Here is a 27,026-nt window from a genome sequence, read left to right as displayed (position 1 = left end):
TCTGTTGTGACATAAATGTCTCCTCTGAAATATGTTTGATCTAGGAATTTTTACACAGAGTGACAAAATCTTCATTATCACTGTGTTTAATTAGCAAGATCTCTTTATAAATACAATTTTATTAGAGTTTTGAATGCAGAACAAAAATTAACAAGAACTAATATTTAGAATAAAAAAGAAGAGAATACCAAGGATGGAAGTGCCGAAATCAAGGAAAAGGAAAAGAATTGTAAAGAAATTACTTCCAATTTTTTATAGCACTTACAACTATAAATATAAGTTAATCTCTTACTCTATGGTTACAGCATTGTGTACATTTTCTCTATATTATTTTTTAATTAGAAGATCACTTGAAGGTTCTGATTCCTTTCAGAAACTATCAAAATCTCCATGTGTTATTTTTTATATTTATTTATATTTATAATTACTTAACTCATGTTTTATAATATGCCATTGAGTATATCAATAAACAGAGACAATTTCTCAAGTTTATTGATCAACCAATTTAATTTTTCAATATTTTTTTGCAATAGGTATTTTAGAACTAATAGAAGAACAATGTCTGGCTTCGTATAAACTACTGCAGTCATATTACATATACTTACAATTATTTGCATATCTGGTATCATCAATGATGTATAAACAGAACATTAATTCAGGCAGCACATTCAAAACAAAAAAGAATTTATTTTTGTTCATAGAAATTGATTTAGAAGTCACTTTTATCCTGGGAAGTTCCACAGCTACGTGAACATAATATACAGAAATAAATACTGGCTTATTTCTTTATACATAGAGATATGAAGTGCGAAAAGTAAAATACTGAGGTGCTTTTGATGCAGTCATTTTTCATTTACAGTAGGCAGATAGATTTATTTGATTAAAAATAAGGAATGTCCAAACTGACACCAAATGCTGACAGGTAAGAATTCATAGCCATAGATAAGACTAATGATTAATTCATATAGTTTATATGTGTGAATGTGAAAATGCATTATATTTAGAAACATTAAAGTGAAGAATGTATGTGAAGAAAATCAGATTTGTTGATGAATAAATTAATGCAACTGTTATCATCACTTTTTAAAAATCGAGTAGATTTCGATTTATTTAATATTTCTTTTTTATTCATTAATAACTAGAATATCTCACTTTAATTATTAATATTTCTTTTGTCAGTATGCTAAATAACATTTTCATTAAAAAGGCAAAAGTCCAGTTCTGGACACTTGAACTATTGTTCTCCATTCAGATCTTTCTTTAAATCTTCAACGAACCACTGCATAATGCTGCATGTCACCCACCCAAACCAGGACTGTCACTATCAGGTTGTTTAGTCACTAAGTCTGCGAGCAAGCCAGGGTCGCTCTTCCCATGAAAATCAAGTCAATGACCTGCATCTCTTGCTCCTGTGAACCAAAAGATGGCTATAATTTTTCTTTTTCTCTCCCCCAACTCCAGCTTTCACATGTTGCAATCGTTCCCTCAAGTCATTAGGCAATATAAAAATGCATCAATTCCTGCAAAGTTAAGTTCTTTCTGAATGACTGCATTGTGGCTGATTAGGCACAGTTTTCTTATTTTGTCAAATTAAATAGAGAGAGACAATAATATAAAGAAAAGAAAATCAGGGAATGTTAAGGTATTTCTTCACTCAGACGATGTTCGCCTTACTATCTAATCAAGTGGAAAGGGCCTTTATTTGCCATTTTCTATTGTGAAAAAGTGCAGCAATAAAACGTCTAAAGATTTTCCAACACTTTTGTTACCCAAAGAGAGCAATGTTAGTCAACTGCTTTCTGATTTAAAATAAAAAAGATGAAAAGAAAACAATTAAAAAGAGAAATCAACTTCTGTGGTAGTTTGAAAATTCAGACAATTGAAGTCCATCTATACTCAACAGCCTTTTAACTTTCTAAAAGTTTGCACTAAAAAAAGTTTGTAAAGAGGTTTGAATAAGGGTTTCTTCTTTGTGACCAGAGAAACATTATAAATGATGGAAGAAGCAGTCCACAGAACTTCAAACAATTTTATTAAAGCATTACTAATCAGCATGTAGAGTTTGAGTGTTAACGCCAAAGAAGAGAATAGTATTCCAAAGTCTAATGACCTTTTAAGAACATTTCTTTAAGATACAAAACATACTTTTTGAACGTTAGTTAAATATTATTGTTACAACATCATATCATCTGTTTATATATATTAACAACCATTAGATCATATGTGTCCAAATAAACTATAATCTTTTTTGTTCATAATATTCTATAGTGTGGAAGGGGGAAGGCAGAGATAATGAAAGAGGGGTGGAGAGAATAAAGATTTAACAACCCAATCTATTAACTAAATTACCCATTTCATGATCTCCGGTGCTATAAAACCTGAACACAATAGAAGAACAATCCAATGAAAGTGGAATGCTCTTTGGCTCTGCTGATTTTAATTGGGGAAGACTAAGCTGCTGCTTAGTTTTCCCTTTTAAAATCGATATAATAAAAATTAATTTGCTAAATAATGTTAGAGACTAAAAAATGTGAGCTTCAACTGTATAATGAATGCACACTTTCTTAATAAAATGGACCATCTCAAATCAGGTTTGATTAACAGAGGAATGTTTTCTTCTGCTATAAACATCCTTGATTTACTTGGATCATGAGGATATGCCCTTTTAAAGTGGCTCTCCTATCAGTACAGTAGTTTTCAACAGGCATGCTGTGGCACACAGTTGTGCCAGGGACGTATTTCTAATGTGCCACAAGATTTTTATCTTCTTTTCTATGTCCTAAATGCAGGGCTTTTTTTCTCATAGAACGCCCAGAACGGAGTTCCAGCACCTTTTTTGGCGGGTTGTATGATGTGTGTGAGTTCTGGTACCTTTTTTTTTTTTTTTTTTTTAGAAAAAAAGCACAGCCTAAATGTATAACTTAAAACTATGTAACTTTCCCTTGAACTATGTATTATGCATTTAAAATATGTACATATGATTAATATTTGTATAGTGAGTGATTGAACCAGTACTATATTTAGTTCTGTGTCACAGATTTTAAAAAGATTAAGAACCACTGATCTAGTACTGATTACAGATAGTCTTATTTGTGAGTCTGCATCAAAATCCTTGGACAATATGATTTAAGGTAACTCAGAGCAGCCAATACAAAGCATTACATTGCAGGCAAAACATGTGCATCTTTTTCAGTCTGTGATGCTCTTAGACTTGGAAACAGATGGATAGATTTCAGAACCTAGAAGCTGTAGCAATGTCCTAGAGATTTTGATGCTCTACGGAGTTCTCATTGCATATGGTTCTGGACATATTTATGCTAACATTCAATTTCAGTTCCATTTCATTTATAATTACTACATATTGTATTGTACAGTATTACAAGTAGAATTACATTAATTATTAAAACCAATGCGTTACTTGTGGTCTCTGTCAATGTGATAATAGTCCTCCCAAACCTTATAAACTCTAAAAGTTGATTTAGTTCAGTTTTTTTAAACCAAATATTTTTTCCTTTATCTTCCTTTCCCCATCACCCCACCCAAATGGTATTATTCATTTATTTGCTGCAATCTTATCCCTATGAGTCTTGATCATCCACCAAAAGATTATCCATGCCAATACTAAAGACTGGTGCAGAAATATTACTATGGAATTTGTTAACCATTGTTTAAAAATATATGTAGCATTCCAAAAGTTTGCACATTCTCCCTGCTTTGTATCTCCAGCAAATACAGAAAATGTATGGTTTTATGTTATTGTTCTTGCTACTATTACTAGATGCTATTTTTTTAAAAAAAGTTATTATTTTTTCAATAAAATATCAGATCCTTGAACTGAAAACCAATGATAGGTAACACACAAGGCATCCCACAATGACTCTGAAGTGTGATCCAACTAAAAAATGTAAATTAAAACCATCACTATTCCCTGGGCTGTATGGCAACATTCAAACCAAACAGAACATCAGTCAATCTTCTGCAAATTCTTTCTTTGAGAGGAAAGAACTGAACAGCCAAAGTTCTTTTATACTTGGCTGAAAAATCGGTGGAGTCAGTAATGAATATTTTAAGCCAAAGATTATAAAAAATAAATTATTACATGATAGCTTATTAAGAGTGATCAAGTTCTCAAGGGTTGTTCATATACACAATAAAGATTGTTCTGAGTATATATTATATTCTGTGTGCATGTGTGTATGCACGTGCAGGCGCACATGCATGCGCACATGCACATGCACACACATATACACATATTTGAAAGATGTATGCTAATATTATATATATATATAAACAAGCACTGCAAATAGAACTTTATACATTGTTTTAGACTCCCCAAAACATGGTTATTTTTAATATAAGAAATCAATGAGCCCTGTACATATATATGATCTTATGATAAATCCAAATGCTATATTAAAGTAAAGCTTTTCCCATAATTTAATCTGTTGAGTTTGATAAAATTCAAATAAAAAGAACTGAAATAAGAAGAACCCAGTGATTCAACTGGCAAAACAAGCTTTCAAGTATTTTCAGGAAGGCAAATTAATTTTGGGGGGTGAGGGGAAGGAGGTGCTTCCACAATGGAAAAACCAATTGCCCATTGCAACATGCTTTTACTACAAGATGCACACATAGTTCTGGAACTCATATTTTAATGAAGGATTTTTACCCAGGGCTCTATGATTTCTGAAAAAAATTAAGAAAATGTTAGAAATTAGAAAGGAAAAATATTTGCATTTTGATATATGTCATACATAAACCAAATCAACAAAAATCAACATGAAGGCTTCCGTTTAATACAATCTGCCAAATACAATCTTCTCCAATAAGCCCTTTTCTTGTGTATAGCAATAGTACAATTTTCACATTCCTTATACTTTTATAGCAGCTAGAAGTAATTCAGCAATGCACAATTTCAAGTCAAAAATAGGTAATGTGCGTTTTTAAAAGCTTTACAAACATATATAAATTGAATTATAGTCAACAACATTTGCCATGTTCAGGAAGTGACAGTTCAGTTTTTTCTTATCCAAATATTGGTATCTTTATGAATTGCTTTAGAAAAATGCTCGTGTATATTATGTTTCAGTAAAACAAAATAAAATTTTAAAAGTCAAATAATTCAGAGAAATGTAGTACATGAAATTTGAAGTATGGGTGTTCACAAGTAATCAAGACAAAATATGTATTTTTATCAGATTTTAATAAGACACATGAAGTGCCATTTTATTTATTTTTCTCATGATTGCTTTCAAGATTACTATGTAGATATTGCAAGGTTAAGATTTTAATCTTAAAACTTAAACTTTAAAAGGTAAAGACAATATGTATTCACTGGTTGTACAACAATGGCATTTAGTTATTAAATACAATTAATAGAAAAACATAAGTTATTTCTCACATTGAATATTGATTTATGATGGTAATAGCTCTTTCTGATGAGGAAATTCCTATGGGCTCATATTAGGTCAGAAGTTTGAAAACAAAGAATTGAGTTTTCATGAGTTGCTTATTATTTACAAAATATAATGAATGGGGGGGAGCTAAATGGATAACTATCTTTCCAAACAAAGGAGCCTATTTGAAAACTTCTTAAGAATATTAACATAGAAGGCCATAATTATGCATCCATTTAATTGTAAATAAATGGATGATATGTTCTCTCTAGCCCTCCTATATGCTTCCAAATTACAAATTCAAATTACATTTTGTTTTGTTTTAAAGAACTGAGCTTATTTCCAAACAAAATGCTAGGTTGCAGCAATTCACTATTTTTATTTCTATAAAAAGCTCCTGAGACTTATTGGAGGCACTGGTTTCTTATTTAATTGTAATGCAAAAAACATTAATATTACTTTGCTACAAATTCAACCTTATGTATACATATTATTAACATGGAATCTTAATTTCAAGAAAACAATGTTTGTCCTGCTTTGTTTGTTAAAGCAGGGTTGTTGTGTCCCTTGTTAAATAAAGTCACAGCAGAACAATGGGTTCTGGAATGTGTTTATCCTTATATATTTTGTAATGCTTTTTTATTATTTTATAGTTGTTCTACTGCAGACATACTATATAGATGAGACATATGCAGAGAACTTATCAAAGAAAAATAATAGTAATAGTAACAGTAACAGTAATAGTAATGCATATTTATCAGTTACTGTCCCTTGTTCATTTTGTTTGAGTATTTTGGCAAGCAGATATATTTTTCTCTGTCTTCTCCACAAACTGTAGCTTTTACTTTATTCTTTACTATAAATTCATTAGACAATTTATTACTATAATTAACCTGTCAAGGATATGATTAAAATAGCTTGGTATTATTGACTCTTGTTTAATTATATTTAATTATGCATTATGAGTTGGTAACTGAAACTTTTATTTTTTTTGACAGATAAAGGAACTTGTGCAAAACTACATTTTACACATAATTGTATAGTTATTTTTCCCAACCTTTTTATAAAAATGAAAACAGTCTGAAATTAAAAAAAGACTTCTGACATTTCAAAATGCTCTTTTTTCTCCCATAAAGTATGTTATTGAAAACTTAACATTATTTTTCTGTTGAACATTAGTTGATATAACCTGTTTCCTTGCTATAAATATCATCCATTAATTATCTTGCTTCTTCTCTCCTCTAAACTGACATTCTATCTGATTAGAGATTTATTTAAACATACACACAAATATATTTGTACGGATTTCAATCACATTACCCATACAAATACAAACGCATGCAAACACATGGTGGGGGGGGGATGAAAGAAAAAGAAAGTATATATGGATTTCCAATTTAATTTAAAATTATCCCATTTTATTAATGTTATCATCCTTAGCCTTTTTGCCATCTAGGGATGAAAGATGGAGTAGAACTAATATATCTATGCTTTTAAAAATACAAAAATACAAATACTAGATGGTGGCAGACTTTGGAAGTTTTATACCACTTTGCTGCCATCTATTGGAATATTGAATTTTGCAGCACAGATCAGAAAACCTTAGATGGACACTAACTAGCTCCAACTAAGATAATGGAAACATGAAAAAAAAGGAAGTTTCAAAAATCTTAGTCACATATCAACATTCTCATTTACTTCATGTTTGGCAAAATACCCTTAAAAATGATACAAAACTTTCAAAAATTTCAATCAAAACTGTCCAATAAAAAAAAACTCCAATAGTTTCATCTGATCCCTATTTTATTTTATGGATTAATTCTTATCATATAACCGGAGAAAGTAAACCAGTTTCTCTAAATATGGTAGTCACAAATAATAATGTCTAGGTATTATCTTCCCTATGACTAGAATATTACTATTATAGGATTGTAGGCATCTCAGCATTATGAAAGGAAAAACTGAGAGGGAAACTGAAACACTCAGAAAGTATGCAAATGAGTTAATTTGTTGCTTCTCACTAATAAGGAATGTGAATAAGTTTTCACTTTGAACTATGGGTTGGGGACGATACCCTAAATCAGTGGTTCTCAACCTTTTTAATGCTGCGACCCCCAACCGGTCGTAAGTCGAGGACTACTCAACCGGTCGTAAGTCGAGGACTACTCAACTGGTGCAGCACCGTTTGCAGAATGGGACTTTTGGTGGGCTCAGCAGGACAGAGATAGCCTGGACAATTCCTATTGGCTTTTGAAAACCAATAGAATTAGACTCTATTCAAGAGAGTCTATTCTATTGGCTTTCAAAAGCAAATAGAATAAAAGGGAGTATCACAGCTAAGGAAAAGGGGGAAAAAATGGCAGACTGCATTGTTTGGCGACCCCCGTGAAATGGTTGTTCGACCCCAAATGGGGTCCCGACCCACAGGTTGAGAACCACTGCCCTAAATCCAAGCCTTCATAATCTAAGAAAAAAACTTAGTCTGTTCACTTAATTCAAACTTAATTCAGTTAAGGAGAATCTGACAATTTCATGAAAAAATGAACACATTCATTGCAATTTACAGGTGAACTGAGCCTATATTGTGTCAGATTAAGTCCCACTGAGGTAAGTCAAGGATGTGCTTGTATCTAACTGAACTGCTAATAATATTCCCCCAAAATGCCAGTTTTTGATATATTACTTTTCTTCCCTTAACTGAAATTAATTTTAAAAAGTTCTAAAGTATCTACTAGAAATAATGCTACTAGAAATCAACTGTTTTTTTGTTGTTGTTGACTTTGCAAGGAAAGACTTATATCTAGCATTCAGTAAAAATCAATCTAGATATAAGCCAAAGGGAGGAAGCCAATAAACAATTCAGAAGTGAAGGTAATATTGTCCACCTGTAGTGGAAATATTTCTTTTATCATTCACACAGCATGAGGCTTCATGATGGATTACAGAAACACCAGTGGAGGAAATAAAATGGAGAAACAGAAAGATCAATGGGGGATGTAAATTGTTATATTAAAATTTCAAGAAAAACATCTGTGTTAATCACTGCAGAGGACTTTTTAAAATTCAGTCATTTTAATTCTAATCATCATAAGAAAATTTTGATCTTACACAATGTAAAGTTACACCAATAAGTTGGATACAACTAAATTGCACATGCATTTACAGGGGCATATCTCAAGACTAAAATTACCAAAGTTACTAAAAACAGAGTGCAGAAATCCACGCAATAAATAGTGGTCATTCAGATTTTTGCAACCCAAATATGGTAACACTACATAGTATACTCAGTTTTACATAATTAAATTTTATTCAGTTACTCATGAATAGATTCCATGATCTCTGCTCAATGCAGTAACATTTTCTATTCCATATAGTGAAGATCTGGGCAGAGGGGGAGACAGGCAGAGAGGTAAAGAGAGGGAGAGGGAGATATCTTCTTTGGAATCATCTTCTTTCAATTAGTGCATAAAGTTGCAGTGGTATGCTATTACTTATACTTCAAAATCAATGAAAGCACATATCACTTAAATAATTGTTCTATATTTATCTTTGTGTATATATATATATATATATATATATATATATATATATATATATAGTTACAAGAAAAATATGTGAAATATTAACAGAACATTCAGTTATGTGAAAAAAGGAAGGTGCTCCAATACACCCTGCTAAACAAACCTAACACTTCTATTGTGTTAGCAGCTGAAGATAACATTTGAACTTCCTAAATGAGATTAGTTTTCTTCAGATGAGTTTAACCAAAATGTTTCTACAACTTAATATTATGGCCAAGTGTTTGTTTAAAACATCATCAAAAATGTCTCTTGTTAAAATAAAGAGAGTACAGCAATCAACATTCTTTTTTTCATCGTGTATAGGTGCATCAACAAAATGGTAATGCCATGTGTAATCCAGGAAGAAGAAGAGTTGTTGTTGTTTGTTCTGTACCACCTTATTGTAAAGCTTTTCAATAAAGCTGCTGATACTGCCATTTTCCTACAATTAGTATCAGGCAGTTTCAATAGGCTCTTCTATCATAATACCTAAAGAAGCTTTTTGAAAGTTTAATAGCTTTCTAAGCTGTATTCTGGTTTCAAAACATGAAAAATCAAACAAAGATCAGGCTGTTACCTTTTGGAGTTAAGAACTGCTGGCTTTTTTATTGACAAAATATCAAGTGTTGTAAAGAGTATGAAATTGAGGACAACGGAGCAATTATTAAGTATATAACTCCTGCAAAGGGGCACAGGAGTTAGGTGACAGTCTTGGTGGTAGCCTTCAGAAAATGCCATTTCTTTGTCATTTGTGAAACTCTTTATTGAATCAGCATATTAGGAAAAGTCACTGAACATAAACAATAAAATAAAAACCTATATGAGCTCCCTCTTGTTATATGTCAGTAGTAAGCTCAAATTAATGAAGTTATTTTTGAGAATCAAGGTACACCTAGATGCATTTAATATATTATTGGGGTTTGGAATGCTACGCTAGCAAACTTATGCAAGTATGAAAGTCTTACTCAACTCAGTAAGACTTTGTTCTAAAAAAGTATCATTGCCAATATAAAATAATCACAGTCTAGCACTAACAACAAATACTAGATTTGGATACTATACAATAAATTCATTTTTCATATAAAACTGTGTTTTTATTGTTACAATATAAAATGCTGTACAAGTAATGTAATTATTTTGCTCAAACCTTTCTTCCTTACAATATTGTGCTGTTTTCCCAGGAACTTCATTATTCAAATAATTCTGATGCTTCACTTAATGAACTATTTGCTATACAATTATATATAACTTCATTAGAATTCAAATAGCAAAACAAATTAATTACATACACTTCTATGAAATGTTAAACCCCATTAAGTTCAGTGGGGTTAAGTTCACAGCCCATGCTAAAATTTAAAGTTTATTTTCCTTTAGCTTGGTTGAACTGGACCAAACTTGTGGGTAAATAAACCAATTGGTGGCATCCTTTTTTGTCATATTATACAGTAGTATTCACTGAATATATAAAACATAGTAAGATTCCTTCCAATAATAATAGTTAAATGATTTTTAGTTAAGAATATATTCATTTTTAATGACATTATAAAATGATGCAAGACATTATATGGTTAGACTTGCATAATTTCTCTCATAAATAAATAAATGTTCCTTTAATGACAAATTAAGTTACTCTACTTCTACATGAACTATGTAAACTCTTCTTAGAATCAGACTTGATTTCATGGAGACATTTGGAGAAAAAACAAACAAACACATACTAGGCAAAAGACAAATGTAGCTCAGGGACTACCATAGAGCAAATAATTCCGTTATATGTGTTAATCAAGCAACATATACCAAGATTTCAGAATTCTGCAGCTTCAAATAGTTAATCAAGAATAATGTCATAACTGGTATCAAATCAATGCATAAAGTAACTATGTACCACGTTTACTTCAACTGAAAACACAGCATTTTTACAATAAAAAATTTAATATGTTTATGAAGTGAATTTCACGTGACCGCTTAATTTAGACTATAGGCTTCAGGTATTATTCCTTGGCTGCAATGTTTATACTGTCCGATTTTGTTTGAGTTCAGAGCTGAAGTTCTTAGACCATAACAGAAGCCGATGAGTCACTCTCCACTTCCGGCATCCCCTGCTGACTGAGTGTTCCAAGTTTTTGTGAGCAAAAACACAAGCCAGAATACCATGCAAAAATGAGGGCTCAAACAATGTCAAACGGAAAAAGAAAGCCCCCACCTTAGCTGGCACTGTATTTTCTTTATATCCCCAACAGACAAAGCAAGCTCTAGCTTAGCAAAGTTACGTATGTAAACAAATACATCCATGATACAAATTGTCCATTAGGAACTTAGTACAACGTTCTGAAATAATATAATAATAACAACAACAACATTATCATCCTTGTAATGTTTTAGTATCCACGTAGTCTGAACTACTCTAATAAAAAAAATCATTCTGATATTCACCATTTGGCTTCTATAATTCTCACCCTCTCTGTATGTTTTTATAAAGCTGAATATTGGCAAGGCTAGAGAAATAGAAACTGGAAAGAATGGTGAAGGGAAACTCATTTGGAAGAACCAGCTAACTTTCCCTGGGTCTCATCCAACACTGTATTATTGTATAATGATTAGAAAGAAAAAGTCACAGTGTGGTACAGCAAGATAAAAAAAAATCATATATAACAATTTAAGCTGAATCAACCCTAAAGCAAAATTTCCTTCCTCTAATTGCACTTTGCCTACATTTAAAAATGTCAGGTATAAAATAGGTAATGCAAATTGCAGGCCAATAGAGATTGAATTGAATTAAAAAAAAACCCTTATGCTTATTACTTAAATAAGTCAGTCAAATGTAAAAATATTCAAACCCTACACTTTAGTTCAAATCTAGCAAAATATTTGGGGCAAGTACTAATTATACAGAAAAATCCTTGTTCATATGCCATCACACAACTTACTTCTAAAGTGTGACAATACCTTGTTAATTCTAAAGAAAATAACACTTAAAAGTGTTTCTTCAGAAATCACAATGAATTCAGAGAGAATTAGTACTAATAAATACTGCACACAATGACAGTTTAAGTTGATAAGAAAAAACAAATATCAGTGTTGTATTTTGGAGATTGAAAGCTATATGGCGAGAGAGGCCAAGGACAGGAAAGGAAAATAATGAAATAAGCAAAAGCCTTTTACCTCAGCTTTCTGGGTCCGAGGAGAAGCTGCAGATTTTTCAATGGCATAAACATCCACCAGGTACAGACCTGCTCCTTGCTCCCTGTCCAAAACAGCAGCAGTCTGAATCACCCCAGTGTGCCGGCCAATAGTAAAGAGACGGCCAAACCTTTTGTCTTCACAACGTACTGATACAATGAAATACTCCAGTAGAATTTCTGGCCCTCGAGGACTAGCTGCTTCAATGGATATCACATTTGTCCCAATAGGTTCGCCTTCTTTTAAAATGGTAATATATTTTGGTTGAGTGAAAATAGGGCCATCAAGTCCTTGTAGAATTACAGTCATCTCAGTGGTTGATTTTCTTCTCTCTGGGCCAAGGTCTGTGGCTGAAATGATGAAGCTGTATATAAGCTGGGATGGCACTAAAGTTGAAGATACTCTCAGTTCTCCACTGTAACGATCCAGAATAAATATGTCTGTGACACCATTAATTATTTCATATTCAACCTCCCCATTTGCTCCTTCATCAGGATCAGCAGCCACAATTGTAGTTAGGACTGTACCTATTACAACAGAAGGTTCTACAGCCAGAGCACTTGGGGATACAAAAGTTGGAACATTGTCATTTTGGTCAGTTATAAGGACGGTCACATTCTTCAAAGCAAATCTTCTAGATTCGATAGGCACAGCCTGATCCATGGCTTTGACTGTTAATTCAAAGAGATTAGCAAATTCACGGTCTATTTCAGCACTTGTATATATTGTCCCTTTGACTTCATCTATATGGAAATGGTTTCCCCTTGGCATCTGCTGGATGATTGTATATGCCAACTGCCCGTTAATATCTGCATCAGGATCATGAGCCATTACAGAAATGACCGAGGTCCCAATAGGAATGTTTTCAACAATAGACTTAAAAATGTCTCCAGCTGGAAACATGGGTGGGTTGTCATTATAATCCCTGACATATATTACAACTGACATGGTGGAAGACCGAGGAGGCCTCCCTTTGTCTTTTGCTGTTATGTTTAGTTTATACAACGACTGTGTTTCAAAATCCAACTTTTTTGAAAGGAAAATACTGGCAGTATTAGGACTGATGCTAAATGTTCCATGATTATTTGTTCCTGTAATACTATAATGAAGGTCAGCATTGTCACCTGAATCTGAGTCTGAAGCAGTGGCTGAAGTTACAAGTTCACCAATTCTCATGTTCTCCAAGATATCAACAAATAGAATAGTTTTAGGGAATGAAGGACTATTGTCATTTTCATCCAACACATTGATATTCAGCACAGAAAGGGAACTTAGGGGATCTGTCCCAGAATCCACTGCTTGGATAGTAAGTGAGTAAAATGCATTAGCTTCATGGTCCAGTTTCCCAATTAAAGTCACCTGGCCAGTGCCACTGTCTATTGCAAACTGGTTTTCTTCATTTCCTTTAATTATAGAATAGTGGATTAGTCCATTATTACCCTCATCAACATCTGACGCAGAAACTCTTAAAACTTGTGTTAGGTTTGGGGCTAATTCTGATATTGTTGCTTGGTAGAGTTCTTTTAAAAACTTTGGTGCATTATCATTTATATCCTTCAAGTACACCTGCACTATTGCCTGATCTCTTAGAGGCTTTGGCAACCCTTGATCTACTGCGATAACTGTAAGTGTAAATACAGCAGCTCCCCTTTGTCTCATCAGGGATTCTCTGTCCAACTGATGAGTGCTTGTTATTTCCCCACCTAGAGCATTCAATTCAAAATCAGGCTGCATGTGTGCAAACAAATATCTGACTTCCCCATTAGATCCACAATCTTTGTCAACAGCACTTATTTTACCTACAAAGGATCCACCTTTCTGTTCCTCTTCATAATAAAAAACATAATTGGTGCTGTTAAACAGTGGTCTATTGTCATTTACATCTTGCAGAATAACAGTAACATTTACTGTGGCACTGAGCGGTTCTACTGCTCTGTCAGAAGCCTCAACCAGTAGCGTATATCTGTCCTGAACTTCACGGTCTAGTTCACTTTTTATGTACAGCTGGCCATCTGGAAATATGCCAAAGGCATCTCCTGTATTTCCTTCAATTATGTTATATGCTATTTCACCATTTGTACCTGAATCCTTGTCAGAAGCATGTACGCTAAAAAATCGGGAATTCACAGGCTCCAGTTCAGATATAATGACTTCATAAGAAAGCTGGTCAAATACTGGTGGGTTATCATTTACATCATGAACGGAGACAGTTAAAATGAAACTAGAGGAACGTTCTGGAACTCCCAAATCAGAGGCCATAATCTCCACTTGATAAGACCCATCATTTACATCAAGAAGCCCTGTCAAACTGATAGCACCATTTTCTTCATCAATACTAAATAGATTTTTAGGATTTTGCTTTAGGCTGTAAGCAACTATGCCATTTGCACCTTCATCAGGATCAACAGCTTTGGCTTGGAAAATGGTATGTCCTGTATTCCAATTTTCAACCACATTCACACTTTCCACTGCATGAAGAAAATGGGGTGAATTGTCATTTAAATCTCTAATCGTTATATTGACCAGAGCATCTCCAGTTATTGTTCCACCACTGGCCACTACTTTCAGCTGGTAAAATGCTTGCTCTTCCCTGTCAATAATACTAGCAGTGGCAATCAAGCCAGTTATTTTGTTAATTTCAAACATACCCTTTTGGTCACCTGAAGTGATAAGATATGTGATGTTGATGTTAAGATCCATAGTGTGGGCAGAAATACTGCCAACATGATAACCGAGGGCAACATTTTCAAACACCACAAAGCTGTAGATTTCTTGGGTGAATTTTGGGGGGTTATCCTGAGTGTCCAAAACAGTGACTGTAATTATGGCCTGGTTCTGCGACTGCAAATTGCCACCATCACTGGCTAATACTTTTAATTGGTAAGCAGTTTTTTCTTCTCTGTCTAGGGTGGTTTTCGTGGTGATGACCCCTGTCTCACTATGAATTTGAAACCTGGAAGTGTCTCCTGCCGAGATACTATACCTAACTCTGCCACTGAGTCCAAGATCTGGATCACTAGCAGACACAGTGACAATGTAGCTCCCTGCAGGTTCGTTTTCTTGGATGTGAGCAAAATACTGGACTGGGTAGAATAAGGGGCTGTTATCATTCACATCCAGCAAGCTTACATTGACCAGAGCCACTGAAAAGAGGGCAGGATTGCCCAGATCAGTGGCCAGGACATGCAGTGAATAGTGTTCCTTTTCTTCCCTGTCTAACTGTGAAGTTGTGCTAAGTCTACCTGAAACAGGATCCAAGTGAAAGGCTGCCCAACTAACTATTGGAAAACTACCTGAATTTCCCCCAGTTTCGCTTTCTTGCAAGATGAATCTCACAGTCCCATTATCACCCAAGTCACCATCCACAGCAGTGAGGACTAGCAACTCAGTTCCTGGAAGAACATTCTCTGCTATTGACACATGATACCCATCTGGCTTACTAAATTGGGGCTTTTCATCATTAACATCCAGGATATTCACTACCAGTTTTGCAAAGGAAATTTTAGGTTGCACACCCTGATCACGGGCACTGATGTTCAGTACCACTTGTGAAACTATTTCCCGGTCCAGCCCACCAGATGCTGCCATGCCTTGACCAGAAAAACCTAGGAGAGATGTAGCCATGACAGTATCAGCACTCTTAGTAGTAACTAGGCCACTGTGTTCACTAATACAAAACCAACCCAACTCATTTCCAGAAACTATGCTGTACTTTAGGTTGGCATTAAGACCAGAATCATGATCTGTAGCACTTAAGCCCTGTATGTAGCTGCCTGGTGGTACTTCCTCACTAATATTGACTTGATATACTAATTGCCCAAAAACAGGTGGGTGATCATTGATATCGTTCACAAAGATGACAAGACTGGCCACAGAAGAGCGGCTCACTGGGGCAGGAGAGACTCCATCTGGACTCAGAGAAGAGACTGAATCAGGTGATGGAGGTGAACTTCCAAAGTTGTCAGTCACAGCTACGGTGAGATTATAGGTGGAAATGCGTTCACGGTCAAGAGCAGCTGCCACTTTGATAAGACTGAGGTTGGGTACTTTGCTGCTCTGGACCTCAAAATGGCGCTGTTCATTCCCACCCAAGATGGATACAGAAATATTCCCATTGGCTGCTGGTGAATCAGCATCACTCACAGTTAGCAATGCCACAACTGTGCCAGGTGCTGCATTCTCATCTACAGAGGCAAAACGGGACGTGGCTGGGAAATAGCGAAATTTGACCCTTGGCTCATTATCATTCACATCAAGCAGGTGAATTAGAGCCTCAGCACGGCCACTCAAAGCTGGTACTCCACGGTCAATAGCCTGAACTGTTAGTGAGTATTGCCGTTGAGTTTCGTAGTCCAGAACCTCCCGGATACGGATGACCCCACTTTCAGGGTCCACCTCAAAAGGAAATATCCCGCTTCCATCTCCTCCAGTACTCTCTGCCCTCTCCAGACGATACTGGATGTCAGCATTGGTGCCCTCATCAGCATCTGCAGCCGTCACCTGAAGAACACTGGCCCCAACTGGTGCATCCTCAGGCACTCGAACTTGGTAGAAAGTCTGGCTAAAAACAGGTGGGTTGTCATTGATATCCTGAACAGTGACATTGACTTGTAGGAATCCATGTCTCTGAAGTTCCCCTTTGTCGTCTACCTGCACCAGCAGCTGATAGGCAGAGGTAGCTTCCCTATCCAGCCCACCACGAGAGACCAAGTGCAGGAAGGCCCCTTCTCCACTAGGGTTAAGAGTGATGTTAAGTCGGAAGCGGCCCTCTTCATTGCCTCCCACAATGCGGTAAGAGCTGTGGTCCACACCATTGGTCCCACTATCTGCATCAGTAGCTGTGTCCAAGATAAGTTGTCGGCCACTACCTGTGTCCTCCTTGAAAGTCACCACAATCGAAGGATCTGGGAAGACAGGTGCATTGTCATTGAGGTCAAGCACCACGATGCGCACTTCACTCGGGTATGTCGGCTGGCTGGAAAGCACAACAAGGTCCATCACATCATTGGTCAGGCTCTCACGGTCAATAGTGGCAAGTGTGTGCAGATCTCCGGATGTAGCATTTATGGAGAAAAGAGCATGATGCTCACTTAAACGGTAGGTGAAGCCTGGGCGGGTGGCAATGGTACCTATCCAGGTGCCTGGTGGCTGCTCTTCCAACACCTTGAAAAGCTGTCTGGGCTCAGTGGAGGCACGAAGCGGCAGCAGCAGGAAGACCACAAGGCAGGGAAGCAAAATGGAAGAGGTGCTGCCCAATCCCCAGCAGCCCATGATGCAGAGGAGGCACAAGGTGGAAAAGTGAAGCAAATCCGTCTAACAGCCACAATCCAGGTTAGCTCGCAAACCAAGACAAACCAAGCCAGCAAGGCAGAAAGTCCAGCGAGCGACAGGCAAGCTATGTCAATCCACATTACCAGGAGCGCTCAGGTGGAAGAGAGGGGCTGTCAACGCCTCCGCCACCCCGGGCATCTCTCGCTCTCGGCGCCGCATACGAAGGCCAGCACAGTGGGAAGAGCGGCGGAGGGTCCAGGAGTGCTGCTACTGCCTGCCAACAAGAGGCAGGCTGATCCCAGTTCCCCTCCTCAAGCTACTTGTGCAGGCGAGGAGCGTTTGCATGCCCAAGCACACTCCACAGCCCCGAGGTCGGCGCAAAAGAACGGGCAACCGGTCCCTTCCACAAAATGCCCGGTGTGTGGGAGAGTGTTAGAGCCGAGTTTGCTCCTGACTCCCGGCTTTGCTGGCAGGCAACTGAAACCGCCTTCCAAAGGAAAAAAGTGCCAGCAGCCCCCCCTTCACTTACGGGCTGCGGCTGCTGCTGCTCCGTAGCTTAGATTTGTCTCTCTTCCCAGTCTGGCCGGAGCTTGCGCTGTCGCCGCCGGTCTAAGACTTTTGGGAGGTACGCGCAGTCCAGGCTGCTGCCGGGCATTGTTAACAAAAGTTCTCCCATCAGCTAAAGCGAGCCGCTCCTCCGTACTTCCTTCGGCGCACCAGCTCCGTTCCAGGCTGGTCTCTGACAGCGAGCCGCTTTTGCAAATTCGCTTAGCTCAGCGTTTTCTCTCGGGGGGGGGGGGGGAGAAGAGCGTAAGAAAGAAAATAAAGAAAGAGAAGGGCAAGGATCCCACCGTGGATGCGAGAGAGCCAGACAGAAAAGAAGCATGAAGCGGGGAAGGAAAGCAGCGGTCCTTTAACTCTGTTGAAATCAATTGCCCACTTTTGTAATTCCGAAGGTTGCCGTGGAAGATCTTAAAGGCAGCTTCTCACATCGGCGTCGCGAGCCCCCGTGGACCCTCAGAAGAGCTGCTTGATTCCGCAGGAAGAAAAGAAAGGAGGGGGACGCCTCCTGCCCGCACACCCCGCACAGCAGCGAGGCAGGCAGAAACTTTGTAATTTACTCATTGAGCTCTTCCCTCTTTACTTTCAGAGGCGACTCCCCCCTCCCGCTGCGGGTCCGCGCTATCTTCATCTCCGCCTCCAATTGGTCTGTCATCTCCCACCCCGCCCACCTTTCTTTCCATTGAGTCGGAGTAAATCGAGTCTCCGCCTCTTCATCTCCTGCCTTCGAGAAGCTCTCCCCTCTTTTGACCTGAGCCCCAATGGCTCTACAGGGTGTCAATCAAATAAATTGGCAGCGGGGGGGGGGAGGCACTAGGCGGAGACGGGGAGATCTGTTCTACTAGGCTTTCCACCCCCCTTTTGGCAGAAGCGGGGTCGGAAAGCTGGGGAGTCTGTCCGCACCCCTGCTTAGATGTCAGCTTTGCGCAGAGAGAGAAAAAAAGGAAAGGAAGGAGGGGGTATGGGCTAAATCCACATTGAATGGCCGCGATCAACAATAACTCCGAAAGGGATTATTAAGCAAGCATGTCTAGGAAGGCGCGACGCGGATTTAATTTTAACTATTTCATCTCCGTTGGAAGAGGTGGATTGTTTTAAATTATCTCACAGGACCCGCGCGAAAATAATAATAATAATAAAAAAGTTTGGCCGCAGTTGCATTCCTGCGCAGCAGTACAAGTTTTACCTAAACTGCTACTTTCAGATGTCTAGGAGTTCAGTTCCCATTATCCATCCCGTGCAAACTGTACACGCTTTTCTATTTGTCAATTTTTCCTCCAGACAAAGATCGGTGCTTAAGGGAGGAAGGGGTAGGGATGAAGGTTGGGCAACCTGCCTTTGATGGAGGGGTCTCCAGTAGTCTTTTTCACAGCTCCCAACCAGTCCAGTAAAAAAAAAAAAAAAAATAAAAAAAAAAAAAAAAAATCAGTAGTTACTTCGAAAGTCTGGGCAAGGATTTGTCAATAGTGAAGACTCTTTTTCTTAAGAGGTGCTGCAATTTGGTTTCTCCAAATAAGGGGAGGAGAGAAAGAAATCAGGCAATCTTCAAAAGCTTGTTCAGTCACTGATATTCTTCATAGTTTATTCTTCCACACCGTTCTCTTCCAAAGGTGAAATGAGAGTTGGGAGGCCAAAGCAAGGATTAGGATCTGCAGCAAGTGAAGAGAGAGGATGGATGATGCTTTGGCTGCTGTGCCTTCAAGTGGGTGGCCCAACAGCTGCTGGTGGCATTTGAGCACTCCCTCTTTCCCACAGTGCCACTCAGTGGGAGAGTGGAATAAATAAATGTTTAAAAATGCACCTGCTCTTTTGATTGTCACTTGAGCCCTATGGAAGGGCTAGCTTTAATGAACGGAGGGAGTTTCTACCATGCTCTATTGGAAGATAGCAGGTAAAGAGCAGCCTTGATTGCTCCTTTAGTAGGGAAGGGAAGGCATGGGGTCAGTACTGTTCCCCCAACTCTGGTGTGACTACTACTGCTCCAAATTAGCACATTTAAATCCCTTATTTCACGGAGAAAGACTTAAGCATATCTTGTTATTGTCTCCAACAAACTAATCTGACTGAAAATTCTCCTTAAGGGAGGAAGGGGCTGGTTCATATACTGCATTTTCTCTCTCTTATTATTGTGTGATTTATGAAGATAACCCCAACTGAAAGCAGATACTACGAATGAGCTCAAAACTCAACTTTAACCAAATGTAGATATGGAAGAGAATTAGGAAATCATGTAAAAATTTCCAGATGTGTTGATCATTGTTTATTGAAGTCAGTGACCAATATTATTGTGTGAGTGTACACACATCCCTACCAATTTCACAGCTACAAGTATTTTTGCAATTATAATTAAAATAAGGTATGTGTGTATATATGTAAAGGACATATTATAATAAAAATATATACTGTACTGTACTTTATATTTACAAGAATAAGAATACTAATCTTATTAAATAGAAAGTGCTGCAGTAGAGTAAATTTTCAAAGGAAGCCTAAATTGAATTGAAGGAGAGAGAGAATTGGCATCATAGTCTAAAAACTAAATGTTCGGAGTATAATCAGCAGCCACAAGATACATCACAGGAGATGATGATAGACAGAACTGGCCCAGTATCTTCTGATAAATGATTCACCTTAGTAATTCCCCACTTGAAAATTGTTGGGTTTTTTCCCCCTGCGGTTTCCTTCTTCCTTCCAGTTTATTGGGACTTTTTTTTTTTAAAGTAGGACAGCAGAATGAGAACAATTATTCTACTTTTGCAAAATTCTCTGGTTGCTTTTGTATGGAACGGGCCTTTCTCTTTAGTCAGTTCAGCGATTGTAAACTAGAAATAAAGTTTCATTGGTTTCATTGGTTTTCAATCTTCTTTGCAGATTTCTATACACAGGGGTCTCATGCTCAGCAGTTCAACAGCAGGCAAAGACCGCCCTCTGGTGTTCTTATACCATTAAATCCTAGGATTTCTTTTTTTGTTTTTCAACTTTCCCATTTGTGTGTGTGTGTGTGTGTGTGTGTGTGTGTGTGTGTGTGTATTAATAATGAAATTTATTTGTAGTTACCTTGGGACAAAATTAGTTGGAGTGATAGATAATTTAGAGAAGGTATCTCTTCTTAGAAAAACTTCAAACTGTATTCATTCAGTGGCATAGGCATCCATGGAATAATTGGCCAAATTATAGTAATGTCATGACCTAAATCTTGTGACTTACATATTTGGACTAATATCATGACAGAAGTATGAAAAGCCAAGACATCTACTATAATAGTGTGATACCAGATTCATCGTTTTCTTCTCAATGTAGTTGACACCTGTGGCCCCTGGTTCCTGAAGAAACTTTCAACTTCTGACTCTGAAAGTGCAAGCTAAATAAATAAATAAAATCAGGAAACAGCAGCAAATTAGATATATAATTAAATGCAAATACTAGTAAAAGAAATATTTGTGAAACATTTGGTTTTCTCACATGCATAATAATAAAGATGTGGGATCGTAAAGTCTAGATAGATTATTTTGGAACCAAAGGAAAAAAATTAACCCCATTAACCAAATTAAACCCATTTTTGTCTTTAACTTTATCAAATCCATATCAATAAGATTAACTAGTATTAACTTCAGTATAATTCTTTATCCGCCTTCTCATTATATATTTGGAAGGAGCCATACAAACAGGAATGCACATGAAATTAAATCTTATATTAGCCATTTAAATAAATGGCTATGTCTACTTAAATGTATCCAATAACTCTACCACCACATAAGTAATGCAGTTAGTTATACTTGTCAAACTCCTGTTTTTATAATAGTGATAATAATGGCACTTAGACTTATTTACGGCTTCTGTTTGGGTATTGATGATTCCACCTCTGAAAACTGGATAACAGAGATGAGAACCTGATCCTCTTATCTGTGTCAATCCAATATACTTGTTTTGTTATTTTGAAATTTTGTTAAATCTCTCCCCTTCATTTTCTGTTTCTGTCCTCTAATCTTAGCTATCCTGTTCAGGATTTTGTTATCTACGAATGTGATAAGCATTTCCTGCCTTTCATTGTCCAAAGGAATTTAGAAACATTCCAGTTTGGAGCATAACATTCTTCTTTAGACTCTTGTACAGAATTTGATCACAGAAAATTCTAAATATAAAGTGATACTTCTATAATAGTAGTATTTATTTGGATGGGGGAGTGCATGCAGTGATTAAATATTTAAACATTTTAAAAATGGTTTGGTATCCTGAAATTCTATGAGACAGAATTGTCTAAATATTTAATCATTAAGTATAACTCCCTCCATATTTAGGACACTGTTTGGTTTTATTTTTTTATTTTATTAAAAACTACAAAAGGGAATTTTGCTCTTTGCTGTTATCTTCCTGCTAGTTTTCCAATTATTGATATATAAGTCAAAAGAACATGGACATTTATAAAAAAGAAATTATAAAAAATATGCCACACCTGATAAGCACTGTATTCATGGGAGAATGGCCACCCAAGTCAATATCACTATTTTGTTGTCAAAATAGTGGGAGGTTTATATTAACTTCTAATTCATATCTCCTGTTTTAGTTTCTTGTAAAATTGTTGAACAAATGTGAATCAGCAAGTTTAATACGATTTATTATTATTTCTTATACAGATTGTACATCAAAATTAAAAAGTTTATTTCATTGTGGTATATTACCTTTATAAGCATATTTGGTGTTCCTTAAGAGATGATCAGCCTCTATAAGCAGAAAGATAGTACTGTTCTAAAGTAAGAGAGCTCTGATCTAGTAAGACCCAAACTTTGTTCATGAAAGCAAAAGGTTACAAGTGGTGGATCTCCCAAAAGCGGCAGTTGAAAAGACTCTGGAAATAAGATTTTCTATCCACAGAGAAGTGAAAAAAGGAAACTACCACTGAATAAGTAAATCTAGAGCCATAACCCTAACCCTAAACAATCCTCACAATTTAGAGTTACCATGTAGAAAAAATAATATCCCAAAGTGTTTTTCAATCGATTTGTCGATAATATCTAGAAGATTTTCTTAATATTGTATTTTAAATATTTTCTGCATTGTCATTATTATATTTGTATAATATGATTTAGCATACTTACAAGACATATGATAACATATACCAGTAATTTTATTGTATTTCCAGCAGTTGTTGGATGTCCCTCTTTTTTTCTTTGTTTTGTATTTTTATTTTGGAAATTAGAAATAAAAAAAAAAAAAAATTGATGGCTTAAATTGCCTTCATACTACATCCAGTTTTATAACTACAGGAAAACAGAATATAATTTTGTGAATTAAAGCTATTCAACAGGCCTTTTCCCCACCTAAGAACAACTGAATAAACCACTAATAAATTCATGTTGCTTTTTCTTTGGATCCAATATTTTATTATGTGTAGGCAAAACATAAAGGAGTATTTCTGAATAATGGCAAGAGAAAAATATAAAAGAAAATCCAAAAAAACCACTGACTGGTTTTTCCATATGAGTATGAAATGTCTAATCTCCCCCCCCCCCATTTCTTAGTTGTGGTGTTTCCCCAAGGCTGCAATGAAAGCAGGAGATCAAATATAAACATTACTAGGAGTTTTGGCTGAAAATGTTTTGGATGAGTTTATTCTGGAAAACAAAGAGATATCACAGGTCATTAATCCTTGCAAGCCTCTTTTCTTTTATTTGGCATCTGGCATAAATATAAGGCAGCAGCAGAACTTTAAAGATTAGACTTTCAGAATCAGAAAGAAAGAAATATTTACTGTAAAAGAGAAAAAAGTCAATTTGATTATGTTACCACCTCATCTCATAGAACCCGGCTATTATTATTTCTTTTGCTCTTCTTCCTTCATAGAAATAATTCACACTTTTATCATCCTTGTCTTTTTGTAAGCAAAATAGTATTTCTTCAGTAGAATAAAAAAAAGAAAAAAATATATTGAAAGATGATGGTCATGCAGAAAAGGGTGTTTTAGACTGTTACCCCCGGCAAACTCAGTTCTATATATATATTAAGAGATATCTGCTGTTCTTCAAAAACATACTCAAGTGCTGAAGACCAGATACATGGATTTTAATCACCAAGGCACCAGATGCTACTTTCATACTTATTTCTAGGAATGTTTCTGAAAACCTACCAGGAGAAAAAGTGGTTATAAGTGATTATCTTAGATAACAGCAATTAAAAACATGGCAGAATATTAACTATACTGAATAGTTTGTATATTTATCTGGCATATTCATTGGCAGAGATACAAAGAGGTGGTATATTTTATATGGCAGAATAACTTCATTGCCTTTGAACCCTACTCACCTTGACCTGACATGTACCATGAGTAGCTTTGCCTCAGGCCCCAAAATGTATCTAGCACTATATTTCAGTATATCCATACATAGACCCACTGGCATTCTCAAACAGTAAAAATATTGGGTAGGTGAAACCCAGAACTTTGGATTGATATCTATTTACACATTGGAGAAGAGGGCAAAGATAAAATGGACAGACAATGGAAGCCATCCTGAGAAAAGGGTGAATGGAGAACAGAAATGACTAGAATTATTGGATGAATAGAGTTTACCTATTAGGTTTTAGGTTAGAGAGTATTTTGTATCTGGCTATGTCTACATCATGTCAACCATTTTTGAGATCCTTCACTATATGCAAACAAAGACAAAGCATTATTCTCAAAGACAACCTATTATTCATTCTTGACAAGATAATTATTAAACCTGTTCTCAGTAGACTAATAGAATTTCAGTCAACACAAACCATGAACAAACAAACAAATAAATATCATCACTGTCTTAAAAAGTACATGTATCTTCCTTCTTTGGTTACATGACATGAAGCAAGAAACAACCACAAGGAGTACTGCAATCCCACTTTATTGTTATGGGATATAATAATAGAATGTTGCAAACTATCCAGAGTTTCCTTGTGCTCTGTCTTGTACAATATAAAATAATTTTTATATTGATTTTTTTCATTCTTCCCTTTTTGAGAGTTGAAATGTCTTTTTATTCTTTTTTGTCTGTTTGTCCATTTTACCTTCCACTAACTTTATATCTGTTTTCCTCTACAACATCACATAATTAGAGATCTCAGAACAACTTAGTTCAAGAAATAAAACCAATTCAAAGTCCTTAGAAGCTACCTGCATTATAGGGCCATACCAACTGAGAGAAAATTCAAACCCACCAAATAAATCTTTGACTAAGAAACAGGATTTTTTCATGAGTAAAAACTATTCTGAATGAAAGAGAATATACATGTCCCAGGATAAGATGAATATACTTTTCCCATGATAAAAGCTACTCTGGTTTGAGGCCATATTCTTCAGAAGGAATTCTTTCCAGATGGCTTGAATTACTTGTAATGTGGACTTGGACTGATCTAGCCACTATCCTAGATCCCTGGTATTTGAATCTAGACTATCTCTGGTTTAGATTTTCATTATGTTTGCACTGTGTTGACACTTCTGTGGCTGATTTTGATTTGTTAATATTTGACCATATTCCCACTTTATTGTGTAAAGCTTTGATTAATATGGGGTTCCAAGGGAAGTCAAAATAGACAAGATATTTGTTGCGACAGAAAAAAATTGAAGGACCCCTTTGTCTGAGAATACACTGTTGCAACATACACATCTCACCCCAATGATGTTGGTCCACCTGTACTGTGCCAGCAGGAAAGACATGCTGTGGACTCTGTCAGCCAAGGAATTCCAGTGGGCAGGGCCAAGAGAAGAAACTTCTCTGTCACGGCTGCTGTCCTGTGGAACATCATAGCTCTTAGGTGAGATCTGCACTGACTGTTCTGACCTTCTGTAAGGGCCTGAAGACCTGGTTCTACTAGTGGGCCTGGGACCCAACAGGGAGTATCACTCTGCAGGTGGTTAGTGGATCGACAGAAGACCCCTTGTCCCCCAGTGATGTTCATGCTCCTTTCCCCATCATCTTTCAATGATAACTGTTTAATATAAGTATGATTATTGTTATTACTGTTTTATCTTTTACTGTTTCTGGTTTTAATATTTGTAAGCCACTGAGACTCTGTATAAGATGGGAAGCACATAAATCAATCAATCAAACAAACAAGTAAGTAAGTAAATAAATAAATAAATACATTCTTTCATACAATGCCTTCAGGATTTAAATCTAGCTGTATTCTATTTAATTAATAGAAATGTATCTAATAGTCAAAATATTCTATATTATTGTACATTACCTTATTATTATGATTGGTCACAGAATCAGCCAGATGTTTAGACTTGATTTGGCATTTTTGTTCACCTATCAATTTTTAACAAAAGACTTGGGATAGGCAGATATTGTTTAATAATATTAAAGGTATCATTGTAAGATGTAAATTGTTTTATATTCCTGCCTTTAAAAATATATATATATAACTTAAGGTGGCAAACATACCTAATACTCCTGGTCCTATTTTCTCCACAACAACAACTCTGTTAGTGACTCCTCCCAAGATGGCTGCTTTTTTCTCTCTTGCCAATGATCTGTTGATCTTGCTGCCAAAGCTAGTTCTCTGGCAGTGCTGCTCCCTTGAATGGGAGCATTTCAAAAAGATCCAAGATCACTTTTGGATAGCTGTAAACCCATCTGGGAAAGGGAGTTTTGAAGATTCCAGTTCCCTTTGGGAGAAGTTAGAAAGTCACTAGGCAAATCCATCTTCCTATTGGCAGGTGATTTTCTAAACATACCTTGGTTTTAACTTCACTTTTTAATTTTTCTGTTCCACTTAGCTTTTTATCTTTAAAAATTGACTGGCTGGTTGAATGCTGATTTATTTTAACTCCCTGCTGGACTCTAGCTGTTTTTCTTTTTTTATTTTTCCTTTGCTTTATATTGTTGTTTTGAATAACTTTAATTTTCTCCATAAGGAAACACAGTGTGGTTTTGGATGATGAAGTACTTTCATCTGATTTACATTAATATTGGACTCTCACCACAGGATTTTTGCATTTTTTGCATTTGTAAAATATTTGGACTTTATTTTTTTATTTTAATTTTAATCTTGGATTGAAATATCCAGAAAATATCTTTCCTCTTTT

The 27,026-nt window shown here is 36.1% G+C and overlaps 1 protein-coding gene across 1 annotated transcript in view; it reads right to left on the bottom strand.

Moving 5' to 3' along the window:
* FAT4 (FAT atypical cadherin 4) overlaps positions 1-18,211 on the bottom strand; it is a 130,290-nt gene extending 112,079 nt beyond the window's left edge. Inside the window, exon 1 of the mRNA XM_039355403.1 lies at positions 12,119-18,211. Within this exon, the coding sequence (XP_039211337.1) occupies positions 12,119-17,407 (5,289 nt within the window). The 5' untranslated portion in view covers positions 17,408-18,211. The remainder of the gene's footprint in view (positions 1-12,118) is intronic.
* Positions 18,212-27,026: the final 8,815 nt, after the last annotated feature.

Source organism: Crotalus tigris, unplaced genomic scaffold, assembly GCF_016545835.1.
Source record: "Crotalus tigris isolate CLP2741 ecotype Arizona unplaced genomic scaffold, ASM1654583v1 scf7180000018686.200002167:472752, whole genome shotgun sequence".
Taxonomy (NCBI): Eukaryota; Metazoa; Chordata; class Lepidosauria; order Squamata; family Viperidae; genus Crotalus; species Crotalus tigris.
This window is presented reverse-complemented; position numbering and strand designations above follow the sequence as displayed.